This window comes from Megalops cyprinoides, chromosome 18 (assembly GCF_013368585.1).
Source record: "Megalops cyprinoides isolate fMegCyp1 chromosome 18, fMegCyp1.pri, whole genome shotgun sequence".
In the NCBI taxonomy this organism is placed as follows: domain Eukaryota; kingdom Metazoa; phylum Chordata; class Actinopteri; order Elopiformes; family Megalopidae; genus Megalops; species Megalops cyprinoides.
In genome coordinates, this window is record NC_050600.1 from 26,583,978 (window position 1) to 26,611,116 (window position 27,139).

The 27,139-nt window shown below is 41.0% G+C and overlaps 1 protein-coding gene across 1 annotated transcript in view; it reads right to left on the reverse strand.

Annotated features, from left to right (window-relative positions):
- Positions 1-27,139, reverse strand: part of LOC118793264 (lysyl oxidase homolog 3B-like) — a 45,016-nt gene that overhangs the window by 15,780 nt on the left and 2,097 nt on the right. The window contains exons 2-5 of the mRNA XM_036551360.1: positions 21,861-22,193; positions 21,262-21,425; positions 17,083-17,300; positions 351-558 (exon numbers count right to left, since the gene is read on the reverse strand). Coding sequence (XP_036407253.1) covers positions 351-558; positions 17,083-17,300; positions 21,262-21,425; positions 21,861-22,167 — 897 coding nt within the window. The 5' untranslated portion in view covers positions 22,168-22,193. The remainder of the gene's footprint in view (positions 1-350; positions 559-17,082; positions 17,301-21,261; positions 21,426-21,860; positions 22,194-27,139) is intronic.

Below are 27,139 nucleotides of genomic sequence, written 5' to 3' on the forward strand. Positions count from 1 at the left end.
GCTTAAGGCCAAACGCTTAAGGAATGTTCCACCATTGCCTGATTTGCTCAGTTTCTGGAGATTCGATTTTAATTCACATTTTTTGTAGGCGATAACTAGCATAACATTCTCTTTCAGTAATCCCATGTGGATACATTTGCATGATTTCCCTCTGATTGAATGACTCTGCTTTTCAGCACTGGCGACATTATCTCTGTGCTAGCAACAGTCTACACTACCTCACCTTCCCAAAGACTCATCTGTCAATGAAATGGGATATCACCTAGTTCAAGCCCTCAGACCAAAGAGCTTTTTTTCACACACAAACAAATTCAGCTTCATCTTTTCCTTGGTTTAAGCACTTTTGTTACCGTGATCTTGGGCCTTTTCCTCTTCCCGTTGACCTGTGCGAACTGTGGTCCTGGGACGCAGCTGACCATGGCGGGTCCACCCCCCTCACAGGGGACGCTGGTGTTGGCCTTGGCAAACTCCATGGGGCAGATGGACAGGTGCACCTCGTTCCCTGTGCAGGCCACTGAGTGTATGCGGTACCTTTCTTGCTGCTGGTCCACGTACATCCTGGACGGAGAGAGCAGGAGGGCAAGGAGTCCAGTATAGCAGTAAGCACCAATACACTCTCAGTACATGACACAACAGCTGAGAGCAGGTGTCTGGGACATTTTTAGCTGCCATCATTGTTATTGCACTTTGACTCAAGTGAGCTTGAGTAACAGCATTTTAAATCTACTGGGCTCAGTCATACTCCTCATGATGTCAGACTTCCAGCTATAACAATCTTGGCACTGTACATGGTTCTCCATTGAGTAGAAATTTGGCATAAAGAAGATGTTCAGTGGCTTCTTGCAAAATTCTCTGCTAAACAATCACAATCATAAACATACATCTCTTGAAAATGAATCGCCTTTTAAGTACTTTACACATAGAAATTGTTGGCATATGTGCACCATAAAAAACATCATTTCGATTTTTACAAGGAAATAAAGTGTATGGGATCTTGGTGCCAATTTTGTAGGACATCATTCTGTTCTGTTCTAGGTAAATCCTTGAATTACTTAAAAGTAATTGCCAAAAAACAGCATATTGACTCAAACAGATATTATTTGGATCAGCCACAACTGTTGCACTCTCTGTTGAAATCTCTGTTCTGTTATTTGATCATTTATGGCATTGTACAAAAAACAACTTTAACAGCTCAATGTCATACAAATATATTTTGTGGTTATATTTTTCAGCATAGATGAATACACAGCAATATTCTTTCCAAATTTTGTTTTAAGCAGCAGGCCTTAAATCTGGCATACATCTGCATTTACATTTATTCATTTGGCAGATGCTTTTATCCAAAATGACTTATATCTGGGACTTGTTAGAAGAAGCTAAAAGGCATAGATTTTTTTAAAGCAGAGCAGCATTGTCAGTGCAGCAAAAATAATAAAAAATAAATAAATAAAATTTATTTGGGGGTTTACAAGAGAAACAGCCATTTATTTTTTCCAGAACATCCATTGGTGTGGAGAGGACTGTGCACAACTGTGGTACCGTGGCTTGAAAAAAAGTCATGGCTATGTATGTGTGTTTCTGTGTGTGTGCACACATGTGTGTATTGGGAGTAGAAGCTGGGATTGCCCAACATCTGGCCTTACAGCTACAAGCTGACCAACTCAAAGGATCATAGCTATGTTACTATAGTAAAAGTGTCTGCTCCTTGGAGAGCCACAGTCCTGAGGATGGTAGAAGCACCTTTCAGCCAGCAGCTGACTGCCATCTGGAGCAAAAGGGGATTCAAGTCCTCATCAAAAGACTTGAATTGAGTCTCATGCCAAAAAAATACTTAGATCTCCAGTGGACACATCCACTCTATGGTTTGGAACACAAAGAGCAGGAAGAACACTGTCATTCCTCATGTAGTCAGATGGGCTCCTTGATCTTCACGACAGGGAAAGTTGCCAGGTTTTAGTGATATGCTGCAGCAAGTTTCTGCAGACATATGAGGCCTGGAGGCAAGGGATTGTGGGAAGGGTCAAAAGTCAAAAACATAGTGAAAAGAAAGCAGAAGATGGCTGACAGAAGCACATCCATGTTATCTGGAAGATCTGCTGAGCTCTCGATCTTTCAGATTTGTAAATTACCTTTTGCCTGCTCCCAAATCTCTCTTTTTGGGCTTAGACTTAGATTTAGGGTTTTGCCTGCAAGGTAAAAATGTGTTAGGAATTCTGTTCACTTAGGAAGCCTCCTCAAAGCTACTAGGATAGCTGGAAAGAAATCCTTACACCTTCATTGGTCCTGTTTGTCCTTCAAAGGCCACTATACAAACACTTCAGAGACAAACAGTGTTGTCAGCTACACTATTCCATCCTATTGCCATCTTATTTACAGACTTGCAGCTTCCTGGTAATGTTTACACATCTTATATGTGTATATACACACATACATCTTACACAGACATCTCATCTATTTATCGATATATATAATTTATTTATTTATTTTAAACTGATAAAAATAATGAAAATAGTATCTTCATCATACCAGACTATTCAAAAACAAAGGAAATGGAAGGAATTAAAATACATTTGCTATTTTTGTGTACTAAAAGCGACTTTTACGTGTATGCAACACATTTTAGAACAAATCCTTTATAACTGCTCCTGCATAGCTGGAACACATTTACAGCAATAAAATGTGTGGATTGGGTTACACAGTTAAATATCTTGAAACAGCAGGACTATTTAAAATCCAAGCATAATATTTTTCAAACAATCTTAAGCAAATTACATTTGAGTGCAGAGGAGGGGAAATGCATAAAGGTACATAAATTTCATTAATGAAAGATAAAATAAAGAGCATTTTATTGTATGTATACAGAAACACATTTAACAGAGCTATCCTAAAATAATATGTATGTACTGTACACATACAGTACATATGTATGTACTGCATGTATAAAAACTGATTCAAAATCAAGCATGTAGATATGTTGATATTTAACCTGTCAAACTGCTCAGATTAATCACAGATAGGTGTGTCTTACCACCTGCTAAATACTGTAGCAATCACTGTTGATCAGCTGTGGTTTCACTCATTGTTATCAATGTTCCACATGTACATCTAACTGATTTGTGATTTTTTTTTTCAAGTTCAAGGATAAGTACAAATTTAAAAATGAACTGCAGGGAAACTGTTCAGTTGGATTTTCCACTCAAAGTCAAGAGTACATGGCCATTGCAGTGCCTGGTCTCAAATAGTTACACTCCAAGATAATAATAAACATTAAGATATTAAAATATTAAGACTAACTGTGGGTGCATTTTGAAGTAAACCAGCTGCAGCTATTTATACTAAACAACGTAAAACACATAATTCAGACAGCAACTAAGACTGAAACATGCAATGTTCAGTCATAATTTACAAACTTATCAAAACAAGGTTTGTGTGTGTGTGTGTGTGTGTGTGTGTGTGTGTGTAATCACAGACAATACAAAGCAATTTGAACATCATGCTAAAAACAGTAAAGGAGTGGCAGCTTTGTTCCATGTTTCTACCTCCCCCTGAACCAGACTGGTTCCACTGCAGTGTTAAAATCTTAGTACCTATCTAGGATTGTTATTACATGGTCAATATTTAAATGGTCAATTTTGAGTGAGCGGTTACATGGATCCCAGGCATCTGTCTTTTGGTGTACATTAAAGGACATATGTAATGTAATGCAACTATCATGGGGTCATTAATTTGGATGACTTTTAACAGACCCACAAACATGTATTGTGTGAAGCAAGACAACAGCAGTGTTTCAACATATGGAACACCATAGCAGTTGAAATGCAATAATAACTCTGCACCTTATCCATGTGTATTATATGGACCAACAGTAAACTTTAACTTGTTCAAGTGTTGTTCAATACAAAAAGCCCAAGTCAAATGATAAATAACAGACCCTCACAGACAGCAAATCCCAGCTGTTTCCTATTAGGATACATCTTGGCAGCATTTGCTAAATATTTCATATTAAGCTAAACAGTGTTTTTGAAAAACACAAAATGTGGACCACCCTTAGCAAAATATCTCGAGCAGAGTTTAGGTGAATGACACTGGATAGCTGAAGGTTCGAGTCATGGGAGAGACACTGTGTTTTGTGTTCTTAAGCAGTAGGGATGTGACCATACATCGATTTGCATTGCATTGAATTGTCTTGCATTGTACTGCATTTGCATTGCAAGAGAATTCTTAAACATATTCCAATATACACTATATGGACAAAAGTATTGAAGACACCTGACCATTACACCAACAGGGACTGTAATGGCATTGTATTCAAATACATATACTTTAATATGGAGTTTTTGCAGCTATAACAGCTTCCACTCTTCTTGGAAGGCTTTCCACAAGATTTTGGAGTGTTTCTGTGGGAATTTGTGCCCATTCATTCTGTAGAGCATTTATGAGGTCAGGCACTGATGTTGGACGAGAAGGCCTGGCTCGCAATCTCCGTTCCAGTTCATCCCAAAGGTTCTCGATGGGGTTGAGGTCAGGGCTCTGTGCGGGTCAAGTTCTTCCACACCGAACTCATCAAACCATGTCTTTATAGTCCTTGCTTTGTGCACTGGGGCACAGTCATGTTGGAATAGAAAAGGGCCTTCCCCAAACCGTTTTGCCACAAAGTTGGAAGCATCGCATTGTCCAAAATGTCTTGGTATGCTGAAGCATTAAGATGGCCCTTCACTGGAGATGAGTGGCCTAGCCCAATCTCTGAAAAACAGGTGTGGCCAAATACTTTTGTCCATATAGTGTATCATTGCTTAGGTATCAATACTGTATCATATCATTGTTAAACCAGAATTTTACACCCTATTAAGGGTACGTAACCTGATTTGTTACAGTAAATGCCTAGCTTTGACATCAATGTTAGTTATTAGCTAATAGCTGAGGATAAGGAGATGAGCAAATCAAATGTATGGATCGTATGTTTGTATTGCATTTGAAAAGTGGTTGCTTCTCTTCCCATATTCCGGGTATGGGAACGACCATGAAGCCTGGAAGGCTTCAGAGAGCTCTTTTGCACAGATCTACAGTAAGTAGAGTTAGATGTGGGAGTGATCTCCTTTGCAGCCTCTGTCCCGTCAAACGCAAAGCGATTCCACTGTGAGATTGGAATGAGAGGTCTATAATTTCTATGGCACGCAGACCTTAAACATCTGCCAAGCAAGAGGACAGCTTTGAGGCATGTCAGCATTTTAAAAAGCCATGTAAGTCCCCCTCAACCCCCTCAAAGTCTTCAGAAGAGACAATACACATGCACATGCACAAACCCATACACACTTATCCTCTAGGGGGAAAACAGCTTTCTACAGTTTTACCCCTCAGAAAGTACCTGGTGACAGATGAGCCAATAACCTTGGATTTAGTCTTTGTGGCCCTCTTTCTGATTGGTCTGCAAAAGCAAAACAATAACACCTCGTCAGCCCACACTGCACACATGGTATAGGGGTTTGGACACAAGACACAGCAAGTACTGCAGTCAGACAAGGACCACAGAGTTCTGACTATGAGAGCGGAGGCCAGTTTCTCCATTCCCTCTGTGATATCCCATAATCTCCCTACTTTAGGAGAGACCTGAGAGCCAACACAAACACAGCCAGCTAAGAAAAAAAGAAAAATATACTGAAAAACACACAACTGAGAGTTAATCCAAGTCTCCTCTGTTATTTTTTGCATTGACAAATAAGACAAGTGGTATTTTGGAAAAGGGTTCTCCCTTAAAAGTGTGGAAATATTTTTTTTTCCTGTTTGCACAAGAAAGACAAGAAAGATTGCACTTCTACATTACAACTGGATAAATTGCAAACCAACAGAGAGACTGGCTTTGCTTCAGATCTTGCTTGGAAAATGTATTCAAAAATTCTTCTCAAAAAATCTAAACTATTACCTGGCAGAGCTCAACATGAATTGAAAAATGTCACCTTTGCTAGCAACTACTCTCGGATGAAATGCTCCCATAATCTGTAATATCTCATCTGACTCATAATATTTTGGATTACAGGATACCAAGGTAAGGATGGGAGACTTAATACCAGCTACAATGCTTCTTTGAATCCTGAACCCAGAGTGTGAGATTTCAGGTCTTTTTCATAGCCTTTCTGCAGTTGTTGTACAATGAAGCATTGGCTATGGCCACTTTAGATGTGTCTGAGATATGCTGCTGTCCAAAACGAACTATTGTCCTAACCAAAATAACCGTGTCTCCAAATTTGCACTGCCTTTGTATTATTGTAGATTGACAATAAAAGAGGCTTTATAATGGTTCTTGTGGTACAACTTTTGCAGATAGACAGCCACCAGTACATCTGGACAGACTGCGGTTACTGGAATGGCGGCTCGCCAGCCAATTAGATGATCGCTATTATGGGACATTTTGGAGATTCTCCCAGCTGACAGAGTCACAGTGCCACCAGTTCTGGGGAGGGTCTTCCTTCTGAGTGATTCTGAGTTACTTTATCCCTGAATACACCCACTCATACCACCTACTCCCCAGAGTTATTGAACCAAATCTAAAACTCAGTCACCGGAAGGAGACCAAAATGCAGTCAGAAAGGTATTGGTATGCTGAGCAGGAAATGGACCTTTGAGTTTCAGATTTCCATCTGGGATTAATGTGACAATGCACATGGCAGAGTTTGCATATAAATGCTAACCTAGGACCAAATTCCCAACCATAATTATAACCTTAACCATTATCAAACAGCAAAACTGGTCCTGGATTAACCTCTGACTGGAGCTGTGACAACACAGCACCCCAGTTCTCCTCTCTCTGTTTCTTCAGTCAGTTGAATATGACACTCTTAAGACATTCTTATAACTCTGAATATTTATGCGGGTACTACAGTATGATTAGTAACAGCACTTTTTTTAAAAAACTGGAGAGGGAAAAGGAAAGCTCGATGGTTGCTGCAAAAAAGCACAGAAGGTCTGCTATCCAGACACAAAAACATTTTCAAAGCATACATGTTTCAACAGATTTCTTTTGGCTCAAACAGACCCTTGGCTCAGAATATTATTATGAGTGAGATTTCAAGGGACACACCAGTTGAACCAATAAACATGAAATAAAACATTATTATTCAAGACACTATAGAAATTCTGTCAATCATTTTGTTAAAGTTTGACATCTTAACTTTTCTGTCACCTGTAAAGTTATAATGAATTCCTCCTTCTGCTTGAAAGATATGAAATAATGTTAAACATTGCCTTATATGATTATCAGTTAAACAAATCAGCTCTTTTACATGTGTAGGAAGGCTTGCCAACATTTATGCTGCAAGATCAGTCCTAGTGTGTAATCTCAGGAATATGCACAAAAACAGATTTACATTAGATTTATACATTAGATATAGACTGTAAGTGAAACTCTTTAAAAAACACTGTGGACATCCACTATAATCAGTTGTATAGTGGAGTGAAGAACATACTTTGGCAAGTTAGCTACTGTAATTTTCCAAGACAAACAACTGCAGTCAAATAATTTAAACCACAGTTGTGGTGATATTCAATGATATTCAGCACATACTTGAGGATGTGTTAAGACAGGGTTATTCCAGTTCACTACAGAATGAGAAACAGCACAATGTTGTTTTTCTTCAATATCAATGTTGAACAGTAGTTTTGAAAAAAAAAAACTGCCTATTAAGCAGCAGTATTTAACTGCAGACTTGCTGAGATGACACTCTGTACCTATCCTGAACAAGACACCTGTCTGTGATGCTCATCACTGCTCGTCCCTACAGGGGGGTGCCCTCTGCTTTGCCCTGTCTTGTTCCCTGGCCCCTGAAACATTCTGCTTTCTGAGGAAGTGATTTTGAGCCAGGAAAACGGTAAAGAGGAACAGAGTGTTCTAGTCAGGAACAACATGTATGGACCCTGATAGACCAGGAAACATCTGCGAAAATGAGGAGCATGGCTTCTCTCCACACTCTCTGTCTGGCTGCCTAAGGAAATGTTTGCATGACACCTTGAGCTTTTCTTTAAAAAGGTTTATCATATTATTATTTATTCTGTTTACCTATTATCTCAAGATTAATTTCATTGAGATGCAAAGATTAAAAGCCTTTATTGAAATAGCTTTTTAAAAGGTTGAATGGACTGATTCATTATCTTTGAATACCCTGATGAAAGCATGTCTGCCAAAATTGGTGAGCCATTTTAATGAAGGCTTTTTGCACCTCAAAAAACTGTGCTGTTTGGACAATGGTTTTGACTTTGTACTATTTTTACCATGTCAAATTATAAGCCATAGCAAAATTTTTATCATCTGTCATATTGACAGTTCAGTGGTCTTAATTGATACATAACCAAGTCAGAAAAGTGTCCTCCATCTTCTTTTCCTTAAAGCTTACACACAGTTTTTATCATCTAAATTGAGATCTCACTGTGTGTTTACAAACATCAGTGCTCCCAAAGAGAATTGATTTCCACCAGCACAACCTGCATACTCTACAGAATTAACAGACCCAGACATCCAGTGTTAACAGCAATGGTGGACATCAACAATGAACCGCAAACTACAGATGCCAGAAAGCAAACTCATTTAAGATTTCTTTAATAGAACGGAGCAACTACCAAATCAGGCCTAGCCCATTATGTCTGTTCACCAGCTACAGTAACAATTTTCATACTATCAAGCAATTTAAAACCAGACATCCAAATGAATGACATGAGTCACCTTGCAAATAACTGGCAGACAACTGAACTCCTCCAGACACAGAACACTGCTCTTTTTTCCAAGTGCTCTGCTGAGAGCTCAGATCGGTGGCATTGCTAAGGCTCAGCTCTGTAGGGTTTAGCAGGCTGATCACTCAAAGTGAAGCAGTCCCTGCATTCAGAAATAAGCCTCTGAACTGTATGAATCATTTCCAAGATGTGCAAGACTTCAGAAACAAGCGTAATTAATGTAAAAAAAAAAGCCTTGGTGCTCAAACATAGACACAAGTTTGCATACCATTGTTGCGAGACTGTTGGTGGTGACACATGGATATGGGGACTTCAAAACCTTTGCACCAAGAGGAAAAATCCAAAAGAGAGAAAAATGACCTGAATGGTCCCTGAATGGGACAACTTCTATCCATATACAACCTGCGTATTAAAGTGTCTGGAGATCAAGAGTGTCAGACGCCGCGGTTGTTTCTGTGGCAGAACTGGGCAAGGACACCACTTCATGCCTTTTATAACTCATTCCAGATCTGGAATCGTGTTTCAGTATCTAAAACCATAATTTTCTTGACTGACAAGTCTATTTTTCGCACATTATCTAACATGGGCAGTATAATTTTCTGACCAATTTAAAATATTTAACAGTTTGATATTCCTGTTGCAGTATTATTTATGCTTTTTTATGTTATGCATGTCTTTCACGTCATGCTGTGTTTCTTCTGTTTGCCTTCAGAGCTTTCACATTTGCAGCTCTCTCCTTGGACATTCATTTGTTTTTTACATCCAAGAAGCCTCCAGACAGAGGGTTAATACTGACAAAGGCACTGTTGATTTAGTAGGTCATGCTTCCCCAGTCCAGGCACGATTAAGGCAGTTTCCTCTGCTTTCTTATGACTCCTAACTGAACTGTTTGCCAGCACGTAGGGCTTGGCCTCTTGCTGCTGAGTGGTTAATATGGAGACTTCTGCAATTGAGGTGACATTGAGGTCCTTTGGGGACATGTCTGCTCCCCCCCCCCCCCCCCCTCACACCCCTGAGAGGAAGGGCCCTTTATTCATGCATTAGTGTAAACCTGTGGGGTTCTACAAGTTATACAACAAGTTTTCAGGCCGACTGTGTCATAAACAGGGACATCTTGACTACATAAGTCAAGCTGAATGAGTATTGCTGCAAAGTTAATACTTTGTGGCTTCTATAAAGAAGTTATCAGTAGATTGTCAATACAGTACAGTAACTGTACAAAGGTGTGTAACTTGAAAATGTGCCTTGGAACATGAAATGTTCATAATAAACAGGCAATGATGTGTTGTGGTTTTTGGACCTCCATGCCATGAGTTCCATTCACTTTTTTGTTATCAGTCATAACCGGATCTTCCTTACATAACAAATGAAACACCTCCTAACCCTATTACTGCCCAAAATCTGGTTTTGGAAAAGCTGGAAGACTGAAACCTATGGGTAGTGGGATCATAAATATGTACTGCTTCATTGTTCATATGGATAGTGTTCAAACTGACCCTGAAGGTTGTGTGTTCAATCCCCAGGTACCCAAAAAAGGGTAACCACTGGCTCTCTGCTTGGAACATAGCACTTAAAGAGATGGATTATGGGTAAAAGTTGTGTGACAAAGTGGAATCTTGTGCAGATGTTCTTGTAAGATAAACCGGCTCATGCCACAGATTTTGAGATAAGATGCTGCCTTAAGACTTACCAAATTGCTATGTATACAAATTGGATGAGACAGGCTGAGAGAGTGCAGACCCTGGTGAGTTATCCCTCTTTACACCACCAAGTGAGGGGGCAGCTGGCAGTTAGTGAACCAACACTTTTTGAGGTTCTGAAAGAACTGAAAACAGTTCACCAGCTGAACTGAAAATGTGGTGAACTAAAATCATCTTGTTACTCAAAAAATAACAAGAATTGAATGTCCACTGGTCCCCTGATGTGACTACTTTACTTTTCCCTTTGTGTTAAAATGTTGCTACCACAGGAGTCAGTCAGTCACTAAGTGAGGGGCAAGACTGAAGGCCGCTTTTCTCTGGTCATATCCAGAAGATTCATGTCCTCCAAATCTGCTTTGTGTGCTTTAATTTTTCCAGTGCATGTCTGCAATACCTGGAAGGATGACAAAAATTTCTTTCAAGTCTTCTGGTATTAACAAACAAACAAAATGTCAGCAGCAAAGCCCTTGGCAGGATAGAGGCCTTCTCAGGGGGTGGTATTGCTTGAGAATTTGGGTGATGCCAGCTGGTTCCCATCATGCCATTGGTTTGAATGCACCAGGGCAGAGCATTCCTCTGCTCCTCGCACATCAGGCCAAACTATCTTATGCGCTGGAGAAAACTTGGAATAGTTCTCACAGCCGTGCCACATCCCCCAATCGGCAAGATTAAACAACTTCCTGTCTGGCAATGGGGATTCGTTGAAGCTTAATTGAGATCTAATACCATCTGGCTGTAACAGCATGCCTAACAATCCAGCTCTTAAACTTTCATCTGTTTGACTTCTCCCAGCAGATTACCTCATTCAGACATCAGAGTGCATTAGAGCTGCTTCCACGTGGCAGCATTATTGCTAATACATTAACAGTGTGTGTGCTGTAACAAAACAAAAAGGAGCATGTTTAAACAGGCTTGGCTGAATTCTCAGTTTGCTTTGTATGTTTAATCTCATTTTTGTTAATCTAATGGAACTGTGTGTAGATGACTGGTGTTGTATATAAAGACTGATAGCATTGCGTGTTCTGGTTGCCAAAAGTGTAAAACTTGAGGGATTACATGTGGTTTGCTGTTTGGCAGATTGACTCGCTCTGGTCCACTTAACAGAAAGGCTGCAAATAACATGCTTTCATATGTTTAGCAAGAAAGGTTCCGTTATGGCCCGGGTTCGATCCCGACCGTGTCACTAGCTGACAGTGACCGGGAGCTCACAGGCAGAACACATTGGCTTTGTTCCTCTGCGGATAGGGGTGGGTACATTGGCAGGGGCTTCGGTCCCATTAGCAACAGCAACCCCTGCTGGTCGATTGGGCGCCTGTGGTCCATGTGCCAAAGCTGCATATGAAATGTATTCCTCCAACTCATCTCTGTGCTAGCTTGGCTTGTGGACCGCAGTGCGAAAAGAAGTAACGGCTGACATCACATGTCTCGGAAGAGGGCACGGCACGTGCCTGTCCACGCTCTCCCGGATTGACAGTGGGGGGTTGTGCAATGGGACCGAACATCGATGACAAATTGGGCATTCCAAAAAAATTCTGGGAATTGGCCATTCCAAATTGGGGAGAAAATGGAAAAATGAAAAACAAAGAAAAAGAAAAAGCAAGAAAGGTTCAAAAATCACTGCTGCCTCTCTGGCACTTTTAAAAATCCAACTATTATTAACGGCGCTCCTAGTTAAAGCTGATAAAATTTTGAACAAACTGTTTATGTCCAGTTTGAGTATGCTGCAATTATAACACAGTGCCTCTGCATGTTTCTGCAGATAGTTCAACAGTGCAGTGGTCATCCGTCACATTGAGTAACCTACGCACGCCACTGATAGAGACTGTGTGGCAATCAATGAGGTGATCTGCTGTGCTCTCTCTCAGAGTACCTCTAAAGTCAGGTCTACCTCACCGTATCTCCCAGCCCTGCTCTCCCACACTGTATCTCCAAAGCCAGCTCTCTCACACTGTATCTCCAAAGCCAGCTCTCTCACACTGTATCTCCAAAGCCAGCTCTCTCACACTGTATCTCCAAGCCCAGCTCTCTCTCACTGTATCTCCAAACCCAGTTCTTTGTCACCCCTATCTCCAAACTCAACTCTTACCCAGCTCTCTCTATTGTATCAATTCAGTTCAAAGTTAGTCAAACCGGAGTTTGACCATAGAGATGCACAGTTTCTCTGTCTCTCTCCCCCCTCTGTTTCTCTCTGTATCCCCCTCCATCTCTTCCTCTCTGAGACCCTGAGTCACATCATGGAGAGATGGTATTTCTCAGGCTGGTGTGAGCCATCATTCAGATGTAGACTGCATCTGTTCACCTCCTCCGTTCAGACAGTGGCTGTCTGATGCAGGGGCCACATGGAGGCTAACATTCTTTCAAAATCCCAAAAAATGAAATCTACGATACAAAGGAACGTCAATACGCGTCAAATATGCATCCTATGGTCCAGCTGTGGCCTTAATTTATCTCTTTCCTGCAGGATTTTATGTTTGCCCAGGTCTTTTCATGATGCTGCTCTTGTTAAATTCCCTGAGTTAAGAGGAACATGGGTCTGCTACATAAGTTGATCTCACCCCTCAGGGTCATTGTGACAGTACAGAGGGTATGGGATGGGGACCTGAGCCTTTAGCTTGGTAGCCAAGCTTTGTCTTATCAGGAGTTATGCCCTGCTTACCCCCACATCATTTTACATTTACATCATTCATCAGCTTCACTGTTGATAGATCCTCTCTCTTTACAACATACCACAATGTACCTACCCAATATACAGGTTCAGAGACAAGTTATTAACTGAAAGAGTGCCCAAGAAAAGCATGCTCGACAGTTCCCTTTCAGTTATAGGCTGGCTTTTCCACTGCTGTACACAATATGTGTGTATTAAAATACATTTGTATAGGCATTGTTCTCTTCAGAAAAACTGAAGAGCTCACATAATGGAAGGTATATTCCTCATTTAAGATTAGATAAGCATGACAAAAGAAATGAAACAACCTTATCCCTTGTGTGGCCTCCCCCTAGTGGATATATTTGGTGAAGCTACCCAAAAGGTGTTTCAGAGGTTTCAGAGGGACAGGCTCAACAATTACTTCCCATCATTGTCAATCCAGCCTTGACTGACAGGTTGTAGGCCCTTAGCCAAGTATCTGCACCTATTTGCATCTACAGTATCGGCATTGTGTAAAACAGACATGACATGGCCTAGCTGCACCCTGTGTGAGACTTCAGTTCATTCTGTGCAAATAACTGCTTACTGCAACGTAATCTGTGTTCACTCACTTCTTCAACAAAATTAATAAATTCAATGCCTGTGTCAGTGCCAGTGAGCCAAAGCTCCCGTCCATTAACAACAAAAAACTTTCTTTAATTTTATTTCTACTCATGTAGGAAAATGCTAATACAATGATTGGATGATGTCCAATGATCACCAAATTTGTCTGACATCTCCCATGTCATAAACACCATCTCCTATCAAAAAAGCAAAACTAAAATCCAAGGAATATGGTAGTTAGGCGGATGTTACCTTAAGTGCTGTCCTCTCAGTTTTTTGTTAGTTGATCACTTTTTGGAAAATTAAGCTACGAAACGTTTTCCTTATAATGGGCATCAATGGAAAGTTTTGCTTTTTTGATAGGAGATAGTGTTTATGACATGTGAGATGTCAGACAAATTTGGTCATCATTGATTGCTGTTTTGGGACATTAAATCACGTTAAGCTTTTTCCTTATAATGGGCGTCAATGGAGAGGAAAACGCTTAACGTGAGATAACAACCATACTCTTAGGATTTCGGTTTTGATTTTTTGACAGGAGGAAGTGTTGCTGACAAGAGATGTCCAAGAGAAATATGGTGATCATTGATCACAGTTTTGGTACATTAAGGCACGTTAAGCATTTTAGAATGTCCTGGCTTTTGTATGCCTTCAGGCTTTGCTTTGTGTAGCTTATTTCCCCGGCATCGAAATGAATGTCAAAAAGAAAAATCATGGGAGTGCGAAAACTCTCAACTCTCTCCCCTGCAAAAAAAAAAATACATTGACGCTTAAATCCTGACTGTAGCCAATTTCTGCAATATTCAAACATGGTTACACTAGAATTGTCCGAAAACCCAATGAAGCAAGATGATTTAGACATGGGCGTGTCCACGTGGGAGGCACCAGAACGTGATCGTATGAGCAGGTCAGAGACTGGAAACGCAAAACATGTCCTGCAGTCTGATTGCTGCTGGTAGCTGGATTCAGCACAATCACCTGATGCCACTTCCCCATATGTGTTATGTTTAGACATACCCCTTATCTGTTTTTTAACATTTCTATATCTCTTAACTTTAAAATGATCTGTATGCATTTTTCATTTAAAATAAGAATGTGCATTTGTTAAAACAGATCAAAATGAGAATGACAATATATGACACCTGACAAAAACAGCCACGGCCGCACTTCCAACCCTGTCAGTTTAAAACCCAGGACCCTCAATTTCCTTTTTTTGGCAGATGGTCCATAACTACATATGGAACAAATTGAAAGCTAACTGATGGTAGAACATCTGGCTCCAAGAGTCAGACAAAATACTCAGAGCTGGGCCACGTGATTCCGTTAAACTTCTATCATTTATATAGGAAGAGATAAGCATAGCATCATACTATGGAGTTTTCCGTTTGCCTTTCTAGCACATCTGATTAGAACAATATGACTGGCACATATGCTGTCTGTGTAAGATTTGCATTTGGTCCACAGAAGGGTTCACGACGACACAGTTACATAAAGGTCCAGGCCTGCGTTTCATAACTGAATACTCTAGCTTGCATAAGATGGCTCTTATGAAAGGCTCTTCTGGCAACAGCAGTGGTTTCACCCTGACATACCATATATCATTGTAATTTAACGCTCATATATTCGAAATTCAGTGTTTTCACATGGGGAAAGTGAGCACGTATCCATAAATAGATTCTCTCCAATGTTAAGGATTGAACATTGCCAAAGGTAAACCATTTCAGAAATTAGTAAGCATTCCTGATTGAAATGCCCTGCTGACACTGTGTATTTCAGCACATCACACACAGTCAGTTTAAGAGCAAAGAGGGATTTCGTGTTCTGAATTTTCAAATTCTTCAAATCAGCAAGTTTAATCCTCAAAATTGATGTTTTTTTCCTCCTAATGTCATTAATATGAGTTGACAGTAAAACCTCTGGCTCTTTGGACTGCTCTCTGAAATATTATCAGTAGTTTTCCTTAAAATGATAATTTAATATATGCACATAGTTGGCGGTGGAGATTACTTTGCATCCTGGAGAAATGTCAACAATAATTTGATAATGAACTCCAGAAAAAGTATTCAGTTGGAGGTACTATACCAAACAAGCACTAATCCAATGGCCTTAACAAGGATGATTTAGAAATGCATGTAACTGTGTGCCTAACCAAACTCTTTCCTTTTTTTCATATGACATCCCTATGGGCTTTTTGAGGGTTATAAAATCATTTATTCACGGATCATGACATCATAAAATTATCAGACTAAAACCATTGAAGAAAACTTTAAATGAGCAGATCTATGGAGATATTTCTTTTAAAATGTTTACTTACTTTTAGTTCTGTCTTTAAGAATCTTTACCTTTAAAACAGTTGGCGAACACCCCCCTTTAGACTGAAGAGGTTTACACAAACACAATAAACGTGACTTGATTTACTGGGGAAACAAAAACATTTGCACACAGACATAAACCATGCTTTTGCTATTGTGAAACTGTGGTCAGCAGCAAATTAGACAAGTCTGCCACGAGGAAGAGAGTCCATCTGCCAATAAAAGGAAAACTGCCTGGCTGCTCCAAAAATACAGAAAACACCTTGTTAAGACTTCCTTGCATCAGAAAAAGTGGAAAGAGGGAAAAAGAAATCTCTAAGGTCATCATTACAGTGTGTGTGACTGGGTCAACTGCCATTCAATATTAGCTGGACATATTATTTGCAGTGCAAATTGCACCACTACAGGCCTGAAGGAAAGGGGTTTATCAAGGTTGTGTGTTCTAAACCACTGGAGAGGGAGTTGACTGTGACCTCAGCTGCAGTAAACCTGGCCTGCCACCTTATTGGAACATGGCACAAAGCTACACCACGCCCACACTAAAAATCTTACAGACTTGAGGCCCTCACAGTCACTTTTTTACAAATGCTGTACATTTCAACAGAATTTCAGTGAAGTTGGTCATATTGGCTTGGTGTCTCTCCCTATGACAAAACAACCAATCAGCAACACCTTTCCTGAGTGTGGTGAATCCCATGGGAGGGAGTGAATTGACCATCACCATTTTCAGAATGAAATAAACATGAGTCACGCCATGTTTTTACATTCACAATTGGCTGCTGTTTGGACACAGGCACTGTGTTTTATGTTTACCAACACACTGTCCATGTCTCCAGACACAACATTTTGAGACTACAGTCGCTGGGGAGAGAGAAGCTCTCTACCCATTGCCGACCCTCAGGTTATAGGTCCAAACAAGGCTATCTGTACTGCTAAACTGTACTACACTGTGAAACTGCAGAAATGACACCATACCTAGGTGCTACAGTGCACTTTAGATTATAGTTATCTTAGTGGGCAGAAAGAGTGTGGAGTTGAATATCTGGTTGGTAAATATCGTGTCTGTGGCTATACCCCAGAGACAACCCCCTCTCCCACTCACTTGTATAGATTCTTGTTGACTTTCCTTTCATGGGGGAACCCCATCATGCCACAGATGACCCGAGAATTTTTGGGGGACCATCCCAGGTTGCAGATCTGTGCCCAACCATCCTTGTACTTCACCTCCACAATGCCCTCTGTAATGGGCATCCTCTTTGCTGTCCCATCCACCAAGGGGCGGAGCCGGATCTCCTCCAGTCGGTTGTCATCAACTTGCATCTGAGGAGTAAGAAAAAGCCTATCAATAATCACCTGAACACACCTCTAAATGATTTATCCCCACCCACTCCAGATACTGGAGAAACTTGTCTCATGTAAATTGATCACAGATGACCAGTCCAAACATGGGACTGGGACCATATCTGAGTAAGTCTAATACATACCAACTGCATTCACTATTGCACTCCATCCGTGGTTTATTATTACGAAGGCAATGGTTAGGTTTATGGATGTATTTGAGTTTCTACCATCAAATGCTTATGTGCATATTTATGTTTAGGCAAACAGAAATAGCAAACTACTGAATTGTAAACCTGATGTTCTGTGACTGTCATACCAGCTTTCACCTTAACACTTCCAACTCCACGTTAGTATCTCCTACTCACTGAAACCCTAAGTAACTGTTTATTTCATGCCAAATAAATCCACTTTGGTATCATTAAATGCCTTTTTAAAAAAGGCTAAAAATGAAATATCACTCATTTCCACACATTACTCGCACACAATACCCACAATGCTTCAGAAGGCAACATCCTCAAGCCCACACAAGTGTGCATAGGGGAAGCGTGTGAGCTGCTCCTGTCCCCCCTCTCCTGTGAAAGCCCTGACCTCAGTGGACACAGCAGACACGGGCCTGCAGACAGCCTACTCACAGCAGCAGACTGTTTACCCAGTGGCTGACATGAAAGTTCTGAAGGCAGCCACCTCGCACCCAGCCTGCAGCCCATGCCATGCATGAACCCCGTCCATTCAGGAAAGACCCACTCTCGGGGTGGGTCTTTACTGGGGGAAGGGGAGGACGAGGGGTTCCTGTCTGGCACAAGGACCTCAGAACTCAAAAAGGACTGGAATATCACCCCCCCGTGCAGACACACACACGCACACACATTTACATTCCGGAGGTTGCCCTGACCAGAGGAATTCATCACTTCTGTTTTTTTCCCTGCCTCTTATGAAACCTTGCCCATTTGGCAGTGTCCAATCAAAGAGCATGAGATGAACAGTCTTCCATAAAACCATCCAGTCAGAAGGCTGGAGACAAAAACAATTATTTTCTGTTGTCGAATCAGGCACTCATTTTGTTCTTTTGCTCAGCCCACACTAAGTTATTCATTGATTTATCTAAAATAATGTAATACCTAGTTAAATTTGGTTACTTCTTTACATAACATGGGAAATATACCTACGTATCTCATCTATACCTGTATAACATCTATGTGCCCATCAGCATGTGGTGTAGCACTTCAGGAGCTCAGCTTGTTACCTAAAGGTTGCCAGTTCACTTCCTGGTTGGATGCTGCTGATGTATCCATGAGTGAGATATCCAGCCAGATACACATTTAAAGCTGCCATATTTAAAGCTATGTAAGTAACTCTGGATGAGTGCATCTATGAGGCAGATAGATAGAGGTACAAATGCATTTTCTGAGGACTGCAACATGTGGCATTTAAGAATAAATTAGCGGCAACAGTTAACATCTTCTTTGGCATGAATGCTGAGGCAGGAATCACACCTGACTGTCAGGACAAGAATGTTAAGAGAAGAATGAAAGTGTCAGATAGGAGAGATGGAGATGGGGCAAAGGAAAGATGCCAAAAAGCACCAGAAACAAGGGCAGGGGTGTTAAATATTTGTTTCTGTAGAAAACAATGTTGCTTTTCTATAGGCATTGACTGAAAACTCCTTTCCCATATCTTCATCTAAACTGCTTTTAATGATAGCATGCAATGTGTAACCTGCATTTGTTCACATCACACTTTCTTACAACTAAAAGATTGCAAATCTGGTCCGGTAAATGTGTATTTTTCCAGAGGGCTTTTGCTCTTATTTTCCAGACAATATTATTGCCACAACTCCATGCAAAAGCTGGGAAAGGTCTTTATTGTAACCTGTTTTCCTGCAGGGGCTGGTGGGTGATCTGGACCTGAAGTCAAAACCAAAGAGTCCTCCCAGACCTGGCAGCGAGCCAACGGTGAATCAGAGGAAGCTACAGCTCCGCATACTTAGACCCCGTTCACCACGAGTGAGACAGCATTACTGTGTCTCCATGTGTTGTTTCACTGCCTTTCCCCCCTGTTAGACCTCTTGGCTCTTGCCCCCATAGACAAGACAATCAAGATATACTTTCATAGGATTAAAGAATAACGTTGCCGTTTTTATATGCAGACAAAAAAATTCCATTGTTGCTGTAATTGTTTTTTTTTTTCTTAGTCAATCAGGTATATAAATAAATGAATGAATAAAGTGCATTTTAGCAGGCTTTAGCATTGCGTTGTAGGGCTCCCTGAAGCTTTGCCTGTATAGATGAATTGCACTTCCCTAAGACAAGTGGCTGATTCAGTCTGCTCCACATTTCTCTGCCATGTCCTCATAACCTAACAGGCCCGTGATGACCATAAACCCAGGCTGGAAACAGACGGCTCAGATTTCGGGACCCGGTGCAATTGTGCAGTGTGGGGCTGCAGGCCTCAGCCAAGGGCCACGTCAAAAAGATGTCATCGTACCATGTCAACACCCACAGAGAGGTCTTGTTTGCCAAGGTGCCTTTTCAGCGTCACCAGTTTGTAGGTTCCCTGTCAAAAGCACTCATCACTCAGGAGTGCAGAACAGCTGTCTGTGCTTTCTCATTGTTGGTCCTCCAGCAAACAGATATATGACCAGGGAATAATTTGCACCAGAAGAAAGAGCTCACAGCCATCTTAGCTGCTGCCAGATCATTGTTCTTTCCCCACTGCAACATGCTACAGTTTGCTTTCCTAACCTAAGACAGGGTTCAGTGCAGTGTAAAACCACCACAGATTAAACCACATCAAAATGTCACATTAAGTCAAGGTCAGATCGTAAAATTTGAGTTTGTGATGCATTAATATATTGTTTACAGGTATTAGTTCAGTGATAACTTATGAACGCTGCAGAGAAAAAAGATAAAAAGAGCTCATGTTAATTAAACATTGGCCATATTCATGTAAGGTTGTCGTAACCACGGTCACATTTTCACCTACAATGCCTATTGAGCCAGGAAGTGATGTGTCTGCCAGCAGAGGATGTCTCTGAACTACGATCATCTTACCCAGTTACCTAGCTGTAATCCTTACCTCAGCCCTAATGTAAAAAAGACAAAGTCCCAGATATAATAATCCCAGATCAGTGCCTGCAGGTGGAATTTATCAACCTTAAGATGAGCACTCTGTACAACCAGACCATACCAATCAATCACAAAGCTTTGCTCTGTTCTCATGTAGTGATAAAGAGGAGGGCGTATAATACAAGTGTTTGCTTAAAAGGTTTCTGTTTCTGTTTCCTTGAACGCAGAACTTAACCCAGACTGTTTCAGTATATATCCAGCTGTACAAATGGATTACATGTAAAAATTTTAAGTTGCTACGGACAAGACAAGTTGTCTGCTAAACAAAATGTGAAGTAAATCTAATGCTTCCAGCATTGGGGGATTAGAAAGTTTTGCTTGCCAAACCAACACAAGCAACAAGCCAGTGTATGTTTAAGGCAGCAGTGTGATGGTCTTAAGGTCTACATTGAAAGGGATTAAGGAATAGGATGTTCGGGGACCATATGGCTATGCCCTGCAAAAAAATGAAAGTTGGGCCAAAGACCATTGATGGACAAGGACACCACACTGCATCAGCCTTCCTCAGATTCCTTTTGCACATAACTAGTACAGGACACTTTTGGGTGTTGCCTCAGTGACATTCATGATCACCACGGGTGTGTTCGTGGTCCCAACCAGTTTGGACAATATACATGAATGACCAATTCAGTGAAAGACAACATGGGACCACGCTCTAGGGCACTCCAGGTAGACATAAATGAAAGCTCCCCAATCTAATCACAGTAGCTCCCAATGGGATACAGTTAGACTGAAGGGCTGGCTGAGGAGCCAATCGTACCCCCCCCCACACACACACACAAGCAAAGACACACACCACCCCCAGCTGCTCCCACCTCTATGATGTTGGAGTCCACAAAGCCTGGCAGCCTCTCGTCCTTGCAGATGACCCCAGCGTCCTCGTCGTGGGTGCAGTCACTGTTGCCCCAACCTCGAGACCTGCAGAACTCGATGCTCTTCTCAGAACCACTGCACTGCACATTATCCAGCCAGATCTTCCCTGGACAGCAGGGGGTAGAGGACACATCTGAGTTTCAAGTCACTTTCACACCATTTTTACAAACTGTTATACTATATGCACAAAGAATTTAGTGAATGATAGTCACTTAACCATCCTCTCTCTCCCTGTGCATTCCAACATACTTCTGTAAACATTTCCCAGCATCCTTCTGTCTACAACCCCCAGCATTCCCTCTGAAGTCACATTATGTTTTGCTTGTGTCCTGGCAATTCACTGAACAGATATTTCACCCATATTAATGACAAAAGTGTTGAGGATTGCTGATCTGGGGTAGTCTGAACTTTAATAATGGAGATACTGTATGCTTCCCAGTGCCTCTCACCTGCTTCCTGGCCTAATCTTCCTTTGACTACACTTCCCTGGCTCCTTTCAGCTACACCATGCAGCATTCCCCTGCAGCATCTTGGCACTCACCTGTTCCTGGGCCATACTTGGCACTGTGGGACCAAGCCGTGGCACCAACGAAGCCCATGTGGCGACACAGCACACGAGCGTTCTCCAGGGTGAAGTCATCATCGCAGATGGTGCCCCACTCGCCCTTGTAGAATATCTCCACGCGTCCCTCGTTGTGCTTACGGGGGTAGCCTGCTAAACGAAACTTCAGTTTCTCACCCTGCTGCTTTGGGGAGGGTGTGGCCTGGGCCAGGCAGGTGGGAATCCACACGCCCATGAACAGCAACACTGCTGCATCCCACTTCTGCCACCACACTGAGCTCCTCATTTCAGAGCCAGTGAGGGTGTATGATGCTGGAAGACAAGGGACAGGGAACAGAGCATGTCCATGGTCTGCTGTAGCTGGTGAACTTGCAAGACCCACTGACACTCCAGCTGCCAGGAGTCCAGATTTAGGGCCTGATTCAGATAAAGCACAAAAGCACTTAAAGCAAATTTAGCTTAAACAGTGAATACTGGAATTTCAGATTTGTCACTTTTCATTATAATTTCAAACTGGAAAAAAATGGTTGTGCAAGTAACAGTGAAATAATACTCTCTCACATCTGTCTTTGAAGCACTAATGCCAATCTCTCTTGTTGTATAGACCCTCAGCCATGTGCATGTCATTAGTCATCATGGAAAACTGTTTTTGTCATGAAACATTTTGAAAGATATCTGTTACTGTTTGTATTTGTAGCTGGTGAGCATGATGCTGTCCACGCCAGACATTCTAGGAATGCTAATACCAACTCCGGTATTACCAACTCCGGTAATATAACAAGAAAGCCCAAATTATGGCAAGGACTCTGTCCTGAGTTGACCTGAGAACATACTAATACCTACAACCTCATATGGGGCCATCTTTATGCTTAATACACATTTTCAAGCCACCGTTTGAGGCTTGTGTATAAATTAAAAACAATCACACAGTACATGTCTAGACCAGCAATCAGTGACTTTGACTTTTACAAAAATAAGTTTTTAATAGGAAGAAGGTAGACAATTGAATCTATGAATACAATTGTATAATATTAATATATTTATATATCAACTGGTGGAAAAACAGTAATGAAAAATAAATATCAGAAAGAAAAAGCTATGCTAATAAAGAATCCTATGGATTGCATTGCATAATGAACACCTATTTACTTCAAATATGGTAAGGATTTATTCTAAAATTTTCAAAAAAAAAAAACTTTGCTTGTACCTTCATGAAGGTACATGCAATGCATTTCAACCTCAGTCTACTTCAGGCAGTTCTTGGAAACATTCAGACGCACATCGCACATCAAACATTGCGCATTACACATTACACAGAGGTATAAGTTATTCACACACCAATACAAGAAATTACCTTATATATGAATTTCAGCTTGCTAGGGTTATAAAAACGCGATCAAATAAGATGGTACATAACAGGGACCTCCTGCCCAGCTGATACGCCTGTGCAGCAACATCAACATCAATTCAGTGTCGCAAAAATGCTGGGGTAACATTACTGTGTGTGCTCTGGGAATGAATGTAACACATTGGAGGGGAGACGGTAAAGTACTGGTGCAGATTCCTCAGTCCCCCCCCCTCTCCTTGTTACATTGGCAGGATGCTGCCAGTGGACTGGGCATGGGAGGATAGGGGGAGTTGATTCCACTCCTTTCCCACCATGCGAAAGAGATGGAATCTTAGACACACCTTGTTACTTGGGAAATATCAGCTACTGGGAAAAGTGAGGACCTGCACAGAGATGTGAGATGAGGTGCTTTCTGACAATAATCCATAATGATCAATTTCTGAGCTACTTCCTCCACAGATATGTACAATAATCTCCCATAGACTTGTCTGTCAGAAAACACATTAATATGTCTTAGCTAAGGCCCTCAGACACCTTGGTTAAAAATATCTGGCCAGCAGTATCAGCTTATTTGTAAATGTAGAAGTACTGTAAAAATAAACATGCTGTTGTGGTGCCACAAAATGTACCAGCTGTTACAGGGGTTTTCAGTAAGGTGGAGAAACTACAACAGGAAACAGATGTATACTTCAATGTCCTCTAACCAGCACCCTTGGGTTCTGCCAAAGTCTTTCCAAAATAGATTTTCTTTGCCTTTGCTATTTGGACTTAAGAAGGCAAGCCTGCCTGCAATTCTGGAACAGGGCTCCCCGTGCTCATTAAACCCAGAGAACTGGAGAGGGAGGTACAGTTAATTCAATTTAGACAAGTCTTTGTTTAATTAGGTGGTTAAGTTCCTGTTGAAATATTGAAATGCAGAGTACAAATACTCTGGCCCTCCAGGAGCAGCCTAGAGAGGCCCTACATACACTGTGGCCCTGTGTAAGCTAGACTGTGTTGCCTTGCAAAGAGTGCCACTTAGCCTTAACAGTAGCAACATAGTTACATGGCTTGCTAGCTCAGTCCACAGCTGCCTTGAAAGAAGGCCAGCCCCAGTAACACTAATGAGATGAGCTCACACAGGCGAGTACAAGAAAAACGATAAATGAAAACCACTCCAAATCTGAACTAGCCTGGTTCTAGCTCTACAAGAAGAAAAACAGCAAAATGAACCAGCCTGGTCTGAGCTGTACAATGGAAAAGGACAACATAAGCAAGCGGGGTGCGAGCTCTGCATTGGGAAAGGGGTATTATGAGCTAGCTTGGATCCAGTCCTAGAGTGGAAAAGGGGCGTAATGAGCCAGCCTGGTTCCAGCTCTACAGTGAGAAAGGGGTATTAGTGACTCAGCCTGATTCTGGAGCCACAGCAAAAAGGAGTTATAATGGGCCAGCCTAGTTCGAGCTCTAGGAGTATTACTGGCTCAAACGGAGCTGGAAAACATATTTAGTTGTGGCCTTTGTGGAATAGGAATGACTGTTCCTGATCTAGCTGTGGTCAAGGAATGTTACCCAACAAAAATGACATATCATTCCTTTCTGTCATTTATGAGCCTTTGGGTATTGCCCCATATGCTATCCATTCCATAATTCAAACCTAACATAATTATACTTTTGAAATGTTTCCTTTTTTTCAAAACAAAAGACTTGAATTCATTAGAACACCAACATCAGCAATAACAAGAGAGTCACAGTTACAGATACATTGTGCCTTTACTGCCAATCTCTAAAATTTAAAACTATCCAGTGTAAAAGTATGAAAGAAGGACGATTTCACTTAATTGACTTCAAGACTGATTTGATATGGTCCAATCACAGACTTCATATAAGGTCTCCACAGCAACCTGTTTATTATTAACTACTGGACAGTTGGCTGAATTCACACAGCTCTGTTCATACTTCATTAAGGATTCTAAGGTATATAAAGTTCCATAAGGAGACGTTCTCTTACCAAGATACCCTAAATAAAACAATATAGATTAAATAGCTTATTCAAGAGTAAATCCCAAGTGTCTCCTAGAGGTTCAGACCTTACCTTCACACCATGTCATAGCAAAAACCACAAGAGCGACCATGGCATCCCTGGTAAATGGAGGTTTCAAATGAATATTTGAATATTGTCTTTTTTGGCTGACCCCACCCTTTGGGCAGATGTTCACTGATGATTGTATAGAAAAATAACTACAATGTAGAAAAGAAAAAAGTGAGGCCAGCCAGTCTGGAATCTTTGTGCTCCCTGATTAGCTAGTCTGTTTGATATGCATGAGTGACCCAGAAAAGTTTGGAAAGACTGTAAAGAGAAATGCTAGCATCATAGCATGGTTGTGTTTATTTTCATTCCCCTTTGTTTTGGCTAAACGTAGCACATCTATAAAGGCACAGCTTATGCCAAAAATGTTTTAACTCCTTCCTCTGACAACCTGGTGAAGTGCAGTAGAGCAGTATGTAAGCAGCTGACCTTGTAATAGGTTCTAGATTCCTGTGTTTGGCACTGCCATTGTATCCTTGACTAAGGTACTTCACCTAAAGACGTTCTGTAAACTTTTTATAAATGGATAAATGTCCACAATCTCAGCTCTGTATGTCATCCCAGGTCTTACTATGTATGTATCCTATCCTATGATAAGATAAGCCTGCTAAGAAAAGGATGCAAAAAGGTGAGATAGCACAAGATATAAAACATACAATGACAGGGTGGTGACAAGGGACAACTGGGTGAATTTATTCTCATGCAAAACAGAGGCCAGATATATCTCAGCATCATGAACTTCATGCCATTCCTTAAAGGTCCAGTGGCTAACCCCATTAAGCCTTAGGAAGTCATGGGAAACACAAACCAAAAAAGCTCCCTCATGTGCTGCATCAGTCTTCATTTTGGCATTGATGGCCATTCATGAATATTCAAATCACCTACTACCACTGGTATTAAATGTCATAGGGCATGCAAAGTGCCATATAACAGTTAACTAATACCAATAATTACAAGTGTTTATAAATGAGTTTGAGTCACTCATTTTGGATGTCCTCACAGGGATTCATTTGTTAAGGTAGTGCATACAAATGGTAAAGGTGCCTTGAAAGAAAATAAGCTCCCTTCTACCTTAAACCACTATGTGCTGCAAATGATATTACTACAGAGACAAGCTAAAGCCTTGAGAATTTGAAACCTCAGGGGAATCCTCAAAGGAATATGACAGACTGTAATCAACTAAGGATGAACCAGTGCAGAGTGGATATATGAGTGTTACAACCAAAAAACAGAATTGCTGTACAACATTGGCCAAATTCAAGTGTGAATAAGGGAGATCAGGACTGGCTGTGATTTCTCATCACATGAAGACTAGAAGGCACTCCCATGCATGATGTTTTCTTTTAAATGGGTGAGGTGAGACAAATTTTCTTTTTTACACGTCCAAACTGAAAAGGATTTAAACTTTGTCATTTGTATTGCAACTTGTTTATTGTATTGGAGGTTGCTTGGATCCTTTGTGCATCTTTACTTTTTTGGTGCAAAGGTAGAAAAATTAGTCTGAGCCATGTTTGAAGGAGAACCAAATCACTTTGAAAAGTTGGGTTTGGACATGTCATCACAGATTTTGAGCCAGCTGTCACTGCCATGACCAGTTTCATTATTGGGTTTTCCTTACACAACTACAGCACTTAGAATAGGTGCATAGAAACTTATTTTGAATGTTGAAGGAAAATAGGGTCAACACCATCAGATGCTATTCAATCAACAGACCATGAAACTTCATAAACAAAGACTTATAGAGATCAACTGTCACATCGTAACTAGACATTGTTTGAGGTTTGATACTCAGGACAGAGGATAAAGAAATGAGAAGCTATCCGTGGTAAGTCTTAAGTAAACAAA